Source organism: Lactuca sativa, chromosome 3, assembly GCF_002870075.4.
Source record: "Lactuca sativa cultivar Salinas chromosome 3, Lsat_Salinas_v11, whole genome shotgun sequence".
Lineage (NCBI taxonomy): Eukaryota > Viridiplantae > Streptophyta > Magnoliopsida > Asterales > Asteraceae > Lactuca > Lactuca sativa.
In genome coordinates, this window is record NC_056625.2 from 223,305,610 (window position 1) to 223,315,875 (window position 10,266).

General features: G+C 39.4%; 2 protein-coding genes across 2 annotated transcripts; both read right to left on the reverse strand.

Annotated features, from left to right (window-relative positions):
• Positions 1–4,094: 4,094 nt before the first annotated feature.
• Positions 4,095–4,814, reverse strand: LOC111921772 (uncharacterized). Its single transcript, XM_023917357.1, has one exon. The coding sequence runs from the start codon at positions 4,812–4,814 to the stop codon at positions 4,095–4,097; it is 720 nt and encodes a 239-aa protein (XP_023773125.1).
• A 1,480-nt stretch (positions 4,815–6,294) lies between these two features.
• On the reverse strand, positions 6,295–9,208 carry LOC128132902 (NADPH-dependent thioredoxin reductase 3-like). The gene is made up of 6 exons (XM_052769908.1): positions 8,829–9,208; positions 8,516–8,620; positions 7,674–7,761; positions 7,176–7,229; positions 6,923–6,981; positions 6,295–6,361 (listed from the first exon to the last, which is right to left on the reverse strand). The coding sequence occupies exons 1-6, from the start codon at positions 9,206–9,208 to the stop codon at positions 6,295–6,297; spliced, it is 753 nt and encodes a 250-aa protein (XP_052625868.1).
• Between the last annotated feature and the right edge of the window lie 1,058 nt (positions 9,209–10,266).

Here is a 10,266-nt window from a genome sequence, read left to right on the forward strand (position 1 = left end):
GATGGCCAGCAGCCTCCTGCTGCCTCCGTTTTTGGGTTTCAGTTGAGGCTTGTGACGAGAGAGAAGGTTGGCTGGAGGTGGTGATCTACTGTGGGGTTATAAGAAGGCATTTGGGTGGTAAAAGAAGGTGTTTTTAGGGTGGTTGAGGGTGTAACCGTGAGTGTAGGATGAAGGATTTAGAGAGGAGTTTTCAGACGATTTAGAAGAAGAGGAAGTTGCTGGAGATTTGTGAGTGAGTTTGAGGGTTCCTCAAGTCCCTTTTTATAGCGTAACATACTCACTCACAAACCAATGGAAGCCATACCTATGCCCCATCAATTGTATTTTTGGCAAGCCTTGCACCAAGATGAAGAGTGAAGGAGAGGAGAAGCACGTGGGATATCACCAGCTGGAAGGAGATCAAATTTTTGGAGTCCATCACCCCACGTGGGCCCCACATGGGGTTATACCTCCATTTCATGTCCAAAACCTGTAAAAACCGGGTGCCTCGGGATTCGTGCATCGAGGATTTTTTTTTGAAATTCCCGTTTAGATAGAGTATAATTCAAGGATTCCAGAACATCAAACGGATTAATATTTGGAGTTACGGATCTCTGGGAAATTGCGTTTGAAGTTTTGCGTCTTAATGGTTGGCGGTGTCCGTTTTCGCGACTCTCATAAATATTTTCGTAAAAATTATTTCGAGTGTGAAATTAAATAATATAATATATCCTGACTCCAAAAATGCTCTTGGAAACCCCGTCGGCAAAGCATAAGTACTTCAACGGATCGTTTTTGGTTTACGCAATTAAAGAATAACAGTGTTTTACTGTCAGTTTTTCTTAAAACGGTTGTATCTTTTGCATACGAACTCTGTTTTGGACGTTCTTTATATTTTCGGAAATAGGGGAGCATGTACTGTCATATTTTAATGTTTTTTTTGCTAAAAAATGATTAATGCTAAATTTCAGTTTTCAAGCGCATTAGTCAGCGCTGCTGTTGAGCGATTTGATTTGGTTACTGGTTTACACGTTTGGGCATAAAAATATCAACAGATATTACATAATAATTGAAATTAACTCATTTATATTTCATTAGATGTAGTTAAAGCTGAATGAGTTAATTACAAATAGATTTGCCGTAATTTAGTCGTTTGAAATCTATGCCCTAAATTCCGGGATGTCACATTACCTCCCCGTTAATGGAATTTCATCCCGAAATTATTACATTCTTGGCTACTTTACACTAGTAGTTAGTTCTTTCATTACTGGAGGGGGCATCGCTGAATAAGTGTGGGTACATTTGCTTCTTTTGGTCCTCGCGTTCCCAAGTAAACTCCGGCCCTCTACGAGAGTTCCATCATACTTTTACTATAGGTATGCGGTTTTGTTTGAGTCTTTTAATTTCCCGATCCATAATCTCCACTGGTTCCTCCATGAAGTGAAGCTTTGTGTTGACTTGAATTCCATCGAGTGATACGACCAGATTTTCATCGGCTAGGCACTTTTTGAGATTACACGCGTGGAAGGTATCATGAACCTTGTTGAGCTCTTGAGGTAGCTTGAGCTTATAAGCTACCGAACCAACCCTTGCTAGGATCTCGAAGGGTCCGATGTAACGTGGATTTAGCTTTCCAGTTTTTCCAAATCTAATGACACCCTTCCATGGGGAAACTTTTAGTAGGACTCGGTCTCCTACTTTGAATTCCAATGGTTTGCGTATGTTGTCAGCATAACTCTTCTACCGACTACGTGCGGCTTTTAGCCGTTCTTTTATCTAAACAATCTTTTCTGTTGTCTCCTGAATGATTTCAGGTCCAGTGAATAGTGTATCTCCAATATGTTTTCCTGCTAGTTGGGTATCTCCAACCTCTGCCCAACATAATGGTGAACGACATTTGCGCCCATACAAGGCCTCGAATGGAGCGGCCTTTATACTAGTGTGATAGCTGTTGTTGTAAGAGAACTCAACTAATGTGAGTATCCCATGCGTTACCAAAGTCTATCACACAAGCGTGGAGCATATCTTCCAGACTTTGTATTGTCCTTTTCCTCTGGCCATCCGTTTGAGGATGATATGCTGTACTCATGTCGAGTTTTGTGCCTAGGGACCTTTGCAGTGATTGCCAAAATCTGGAAGTGAATCTACTATCTCGGTCCGAGATGATAGATATTGGCACACCGTGTAGTCTGACTATCTCCTTGAGATAAGTTCTGGTGAGTTTTTCCATCTTATCAGTTTCCTTGATGGCTAAGAAGTGAGTGGACTTGGTCAAATGGTCAACCACTACCCATATGCTATTGTAACCACTTGATTTCTTGGACAACTTTGTTATAAAGTCCATTGTTATTTGTTCACACTTCCATTCTGGAATTGATGGTTGTTGTAGCAGGCCAGACGGCTTCTGGTACTCCGCTTTGACCTTGGAGCAGGTCAAACACTTACCGACATAGGTGGCAATTTCTGCCTTCATATTGGGCCACCAATAATGCTTCTTGAGATTGAGATACATCTTGTCTGATCCGGGATGTATTGAGTATCTTGACTTGTGAGCATCATTTAAAACCAAATCTCTGACTTCTCCAAATCTTGGAGTCCAAATTCGGTTCATGAAGTATCGCGTTCCATCATCTCTGAGGTCGAATTGTTTGTCCATGACTCGTAGGTTTTCTTCCATGATGTTTTCAGGTTTAAGTGCTTATAGCTGAGCATCACGAATTTGAATAGTGAGGTTCGAGCGGATGGTTAGGGTTAGAGCCTTTACACGATGAGGTTTTGCTCGTTCCTTCCTGCTTAAAGCATCTGCCACAACGTTTGCTTTACCGGGATGATAACGAATTTCGCATTCATAATCATTTAGTAATTCGACCCATCTCCGTTGTCTCATATTGAGCTCTTTTTGATCAAAAATGTGCTGAATCCTCTTGTGGTCTGTGAATACAATGCACTTTGTCCCGTATAGATAGTGTCTCCAAATCTTCAAAGCAAATACTACGGCTCCCAACTCTAAGTCATGGGTAGTGTAGTTCGTCTCGTTTTGCTTCAGTTGTCGGGATGCATATGCAATAACCTGATTCCTCTGCAACAGTACACACCCTAACCCCTGACGTGAGGCATCACAGTATACTACAAAGTCTTCTGTTCCCTCGAGAAAAGAAAAAATTGGTGCACTGCATAACAATTGCTTCAATTTTCGGAAGGCAGACTCTTAACTTTCTCCCCAGTCGAACTTTTTGTCTTTCTGGGTTAGTGCGGTGAGAGGCTTGGCTATTTTGGAGAAGTTCTCAATAATCTCCGATAATATCCTGCAAGCCCTAAGAACTGGCGTACTTCGGTTGGTGTTGTTGGTGCTTTCCAATTCTTGACAGCATCAATCTTCGCAGGATCGACATGAATCCCTTTACTACTGACCACATGACCGAGGAAATAAACTTCATTAATCCAGAACTCAACTTAGAAAACTTTGCATAAAGTTTTTCTTTTCTTAGCAGTTCTAGGATTAAACGCAAGTGCTAGCCATGTTCTTCCTTGGTTCGTGTGTATATTAATATGTCATCGATGAAGACAATCACGAATTTGTCCAAGTAGGGTTTACACACCCGATTCATAAGGTCCATGAATATGGCAGGTGCGTTGGTCAGTCCAAATGGCATCACTAGAAACTCATAGTGACCGTATCTAGTTCGGAATTCCGTCTTTGGAATATCTGCTTCTTGAACTCTAAGTTGATGATAGCCGGATCGTAGGTCGATCTTTGAGTAGTAGCAGGATCCTTGTAATTGGTCGAACAGGTCATCAATCCTCGGGAGTGGATACCGATTTTTGATAGTGAGCTTATTCAACTCTCGATAGTCGATGCACATCCTAAACGAACCATCCTTCTTTTTGACAAACAATACAGGGGCTCCCCATGGAGAGAAGCTTGGCCGGATAAAGCCTTTGTCGAGAAGTTCTTGAAGTTGACTGGATAGTTCTTGCATTTCCGATGGAGCCAGGCGATAAGGAGATCGTGACACTGGTGCTGCACCCGGGATAAGGTCGATTCGAAATTCAACCTGTCTGATAGGAGGTACTCCAGGTAGGTCTTCTGGAAATACATCCAGGTAGTCGCACACTTAGGGTATGTCTTTGATTTCCTTACCCTTGCCTTGCGTATCCACCACGTGGGCCAAGCAAGCGTAGCATCTCTTCTGCAAATACTTCCTTGCCTTCGTGCAAGTAATGACTCGTAGGTTCTTCCCTGCCTTGTCTCCATAAATCACAAGGGCTTCATCGTTTGATAGAGGTAATCGCACAGCCTTTTCGTAGCGTAAAATCTCCACTCGATGGGTCGATAACCAATCCATTCCGATAATTACATCAAAACTTCCAATAATCATGGGCATTAGGCCGACATCAAACACGTGATTATTCAGGGTGAGAAGGCAGATGGTAAGTATCTCTAAGGTGCTTTCTATTTGACCATTGGCTACTTCTACCGTGTAAGCATTATTGAGTTTGCATGATTCATGATTTATCATTTTTCTAAACTTGTGGGAAATAAAACTTTTATCGGCACCAATATCAAATAATACAGAGGCATAAATATTGTCGATAGGAAATGTACCAGTAACCACAGTTGGTTCCTGGCGTGCATCTCCCGCACCTATCACAAATGCCCTTCCTTGACCACCCTGTCTCTTCAGCTTAGGACAGTCTTTCCTGAAATGTCCCGGTTGGTTGCACTCGAAGCAGGTTCGACTTTCTCTTGCGGTAGTAGTTGAGGCTGTGTTATTTGGGTTACTTTTGCAAAATCTGGCAGTATGACCCCTTAATTTGCAGTTGTTACAGATCATGCAGTCTCCAACATGATGATAATTACACTTAGGGCAACGTAGGGTTTTACTGGAGTGGGAGTGGTTGTGACTGCAACATACACTGTTACAGGCTCTGGGTTTCGCTTAAGGTGCTTGAAGTTCCCTTTTGGCTTCCCCTGGAACTTTCTCTTAGAATTCCCAATTTGGTTCTTTTCTTTTGCGGGGGCCATGGTGCCTTGTCGGATACATTGTTCAGTCAACTCATAAGCCAGTTGCTTGGCGCTGTCAAAAGTGGAGGGTCTGGATGCAGTAACCAAACCTTGGACTGGCGATGCTAATCCCCAAATGTATCTCATCGTCTTTTTGTCTTCTGAAGGCACCATTCCAGGACAAAGGGTTGTAAGATCTTTGAATCGGGAGGTATACACAGCTACCTCTGATCCTATCATTGTTAGATTCCAGAGTTCTTGTTCTAGTGCCTGAATCTCCTGCCGTGGGTAATATACTTTAGTAATCATTAGTTTTAGTTGTTCCCATCCCATGGCATAGGCTTCCGCAATTCCCACGGTCTTGGCATGGTTGTTCCACCAAGTTAAGGCAACATCCATCAGTGTGCAGGTAGCGTACTTAACCCTACAGTCATCTGGGCAAGAGCTGATGTGGAAGACAACTTCAATCTTTTCTATCCATCGGGATAAACCAACAGCTCCTTCAGTTTCGTAGAAGGATCGGGGGTTTACAACCCATGAATTCTTCGTATGAGCAGTGTTTGGGATTTCTTTGGGAAACTACAAGAGTACCACTTCTGCTATTTCCAGTATTCCCGTTTCGAGCAGCCTCATAAGTCGCTAAGGCCGTAGCAATCCCTTGTGCAAGCATGTTTTGCATCATAGTGGGATCCATCTGGAAATTTTGGTGGTTATTTGTAGCACTTGGGGCTTCTTCCGGGTCTGGAGTTTCTTCTGTTGTTTGAGTCACTACTAGAAAAACAGCCTTTTACGACGCTCATTGCGCATCGTAAAAGGCTCAGACGACGCGCAAATGCGCATCAAGGAAGGCCCTGTCATAAAGAGAGACGACGTGCATTTACGACGTGCAATTACGACGCGCGTTTACGACATGCAATGCGTATTAAGAAAGGCCCTGTCATAAAGGAAGACGACACACATTCACGTGTCGTAACCTTACGACGCGCATGTTAATGACACGCAATGCGTATCAAGAAAGCCCCTGTCAAGAAAGGTCATGTCATCAATGAAGATGACGCACATTTTTGCGTATCGTAATTTTAAATTTTTAAATTTTTTTTATGGATTTACGTATTTTCATATTAAATTTGCATTTCATGTCAAATAATGGAAAATAAAATACCATATACAAATAATACAATGCATTGCACAAAAGTTAATGTTATACAAATAATCATTGCAATAGTAGACAAATGTAACATTTCAACATTTTTTATATAATAAAGACTTGTTTAACAAAAAGAAAAATGATTTCTCACGTGACATCACTATCAAGAGTTGATGAAAGAGGGTACTCCACATTGTATTGCCAACATGCTTGACACCAACACCTGAAAGCTGGAAAAAACAATAACAGAAATAAAAATAAATGTAGGATTTGAGATAACAAATGCATGTGTATGAAAGAACCAATAGATGATAGAATTAGTGAAAAGGAATGATGGAAACAAGGAGTTAAAGGGTCTTTAAGCATACCATTTTCAAAAATTGGTCGATGTTGATCTTTAACATTCCCTAAAATAGGAAGAGCTTAGGAAAGCACACCTTTAAGTCTTGGGGTAAACTGCAAAGCTTCAAATAAATGATCATAGCACCAAAAGATATTCAGTTTCAGGACTCAGTTTTGAACACATGAAAGAAGACTCATAAGGATGCCAAAGAGTTGGATAGAGGAGTAAACATAAGAAGTAGCAAATCCTGCAAGTATTTGAACCATAGTTAGAAGAGCTGAGTTTTGTGCATACAAGTGAAGAAATAGTTCTTCCATCATCTATGGAAGTAAATCAGAAATCTTGAACAGTGCATGAATTACACACCAAAAGGGTATTTTGGTCTTTTCAATACAACAAAAATGTAGAATTATTGAATTCCAACTTATAAGATTGCATGAATTAATGCCTTCTCCTGGAAACCAACAAGTTTGTGGAGCCGGCCCACATCACCACCATCACCATCACCTTCTCCAACATAAAAATGTCAAAAAACATAGAAGTTTAATAAAAAATAAAATAAAATAAATTGAGTGTTTAATGGATTCATTTTTAGCAATTTACCTGAGGTATGTGATGGAAGCAGATAATTTAATCTATCAGCAACTGTCCCAGATCCAGAAGATGAAGGGGCTTACCAATATAATCAAAGATTAACCAACCTCCCACCCTGGTTTAGGCCCAAGGGCAACTACCACCATGGAGCTTGCTTTACCCTAAATAAAAACAAGAAATTATATTTAATGTAATTATGTATCAAAAAAGATAATGAAATAAAATAAACCACAATGAAAAAAAATTACTAAATCTTACTTGCATAAATACACTCAAAACAAGCTTACACAAATAAACAACTAAAACTACCTTTAGGAAGGGCATTATCTAAGTCGAAAAACCACCTTGAACATATAATAAATAAATAAAAAGGTAATCAAGTTTAGAATTTATTTATTTGACAATTTTATTTATTTTATTTATAAACAAAAAAGGAGTGTAATTTACTTGGAGATCTGCTGCACACTTTTATTTATTTTATTTATAAACAAAAAAAGGAGTGTAATTTACTTGAAAGGGAACAGTGGATTGCACCTGATGTGGATTGCAGGTTTGAGGTACATCAAAGCCTGAAACTGTGAGATTGGATCATTATAGCAGTTTACTCGTTTTTCAAGGAGTTGAAGTTCTTCCACTCGGCTTAATACATCATCAGCCTTCACATGAACACCAAAAAAAAGCCAACAATGGCCCCTGATTTGATTAAACATTAAAACAAATCATTTTTAAAGTTAACCACAATCCCATTTCTATTCATGTATTTGATAAGAAACTCTAATGGAATAGAATAGAGCAATTTAAGAAAGTAAGTTAACCTTAGGGTCCATAGTTCCTCCTTTAACTGCTTCTCTGCAACCATAACAAAATGAATTAGATGACTCCTTAAAATTCATTCATATATATATATATATATATATATATATATATATATATATATATATATATATATATATATATATATATAACTACTAAAAGCATATATATATATATATATATACCAGGGGTAGAATGGTCTTTTTTAGGTATTATAGTTGTTATTGGCTGCTTTCTTATGTTGGTAGTACTAACTTTGTCCTAGGTCTGTTTTAGGGGACCATTCCCTTGAGTCTTGTTTAGTATTTATTCCCATTTTTGGGTTTTTGTTGACTAATATTTTATTCAATGCTTACTTGCATCAGAAATAAATGGAGGAACTGAGGGACATACCTGATTGTAGCGGCCCACAGTGGTGACTGGTGAGAGGTGGAGCAGGGTGATTGATTGCAGCGATGGTGATTTTTGTTTTCTTTTGATTCAAGTTTTCTTTTTTTGTTTTGATTCAAGTTAGAATGCTATAACTTGTTCATAATGATAAAAAAGTCACATTTCTTCTTTGGATCCTAGATAACGAAAAAAAAATATATGGTATTCTTCAATTTGGAAAGAAATAATAAAAAAGGGGACTTACAGAGGTCCAGTTTTTAGCTTATCAAGAAGTCCATCTTTAACAAGTGCTTCAACATCAATTGTCTCTGTGTTGAAATGCACAGTGATATTTGGATTATCAAAAACTCTGAAGCATTCGCCATAATCAACTTGTTATACAAACATATTTCAGGCAATTCAAAACTTATAAATAAAAGAAACCATTAGTAGTTTCATGGAAGGAGGACAAAATGGAACTACAGCAAATGAGAAATAGCATGTTTAAACTATAACAGGAATAAAATCACGACCAAAATTAGGAAAGAAAGAGAAGAGAAATACATATTTTTTCTAACATGTCCTGCATAGCTCGTGAGGCCTTTAATTGATCCTTGCGTACAAGTAAATGTACATGTCTTGCATATTTAGTCAAATATATTGCTTCCTCAGTTCCTATATCACCTCCTCCAACAACAGCAAGAACTTCACCCTTAAAAATTGGTGAAGCTCCATCACAAATTGCACATGCACTAATTCCCGTACTCCAGAACTCATCTTCACGAGGTAATTTAAGCCTTTTGGCAGTCACCCTTGTAGCTCCATCATAGATTGCACCGCCTATTTGATATCCTTTGAACACTACAGGCTTCAAATTGGCACGACCTGCGTAGATTGCTGTTGTGTAACCAGCAGGTCCTGAACCTATAATCACCAAATTTTCAACACCTAAAAGCATTCCATGGAATACTGGTTAGATGCTCAAAGTTTCCCTCAGATCAATCCAAAGCACATCCTCTTTCTACTTCGCTTAGTTTGATTTTGAGGTTTAAACATACACATGGGTACATACGTAGGGAATTTTAAAAATAATAAGTAGAAACCTGGAGAAGTAGAATGATCTGCCGAGTAAGCTTTAACGGTTACTGATGACCTGGCAAGCGAGTCAGATAAGAAAAAAATGGAACTCGATTACCTTGGAGAGGGGCGTAAATGAAGACTAGTTATCGTTTTTACCTAATTTCCAGATTTCTCTCATGTTTCCTCGTCTTCTGTTAACCACGTCTACACTCCATGGCAATCAGCGTCTTCGTGATTCCGAAGGAACGAGACAAGATCGATTCTAGCTTTGCCCAAAAACCCTAGCTTCCGTGGCCCTGTGAGCATTCATTGACAAATGAGACCCTAACCCTTTGATCATGGTGACCAGAAACCCTTCAATTTCAATTGGAACCGAAACCCAAGTTCCAGAAATGGTTGATTTTGTTGCCCTGTGAATGTAAAGTGTTCAATTTCTTGTGAGAAATGAAGCAATAAGGATCGATCTATGGAGGATGTGGGTCGTAATTTGAGGGATGAAAAAAACCCTAATTTAAGGATGTGGGTCGATTTCCGGTATGCAAAGCCGACAGGGTACTTATAAAAAGCTTTGAGAAGCAACTGAGCCAGTGTTCTTATCAAAAGCTTTGAGAAGCTTTGAGAAGCATCATAAGTCGTAACAACGATAGGTGCATTCTTCATGTTTCTTTCTCTTTTCGTCTCTGCCTCAGAGGGAGACTAGGGCTTGAAATTTCTTGATCTTCAGAGAGACATTAGAGTAGAGATCCGATGAGACGATTAACAAGTAAGGTCAGGAGTAGGGGAGAACCAGATTGGAGAGGAGGGAGAGGAGAGAATCGATTGTGAAGATGAAAGATAGAAAAAAGGTAGAAAAGAACAAGGTGGGTTTTCAAAATTTTGGGGATTTCATTTCCCCCTATCTACTAAAGCGACACTCACAGACGACGCGTGTTTAAG

Bases quoted from the DNA above. Each gene is read 5' to 3' on its own strand.
- LOC111921772 (XM_023917357.1), bottom strand. From the start codon at position 4,814: ATGATCTGTAACAACTGCAAATTAAGGGGTCATACTGCCAGATTTTGC.
- LOC128132902 (XM_052769908.1), bottom strand. From the start codon at position 9,208: ATGCTTTTAGGTGTTGAAAATTTGGTGATTATAGGTTCAGGACCTGCT. The intron at 6,982-7,175 runs GTTGGTTAATCT...ATGTTGGAGAAG, and splicing joins GGCCTAAACCAGGGTGGGAG to GTGATGGTGATGGTGGTGAT. The intron at 6,362-6,922 runs GCATTAATTCAT...TGTTTTTTCCAG, and splicing joins TTGTTGGTTTCCAGGAGAAG to CTTTCAGGTGTTGGTGTCAA.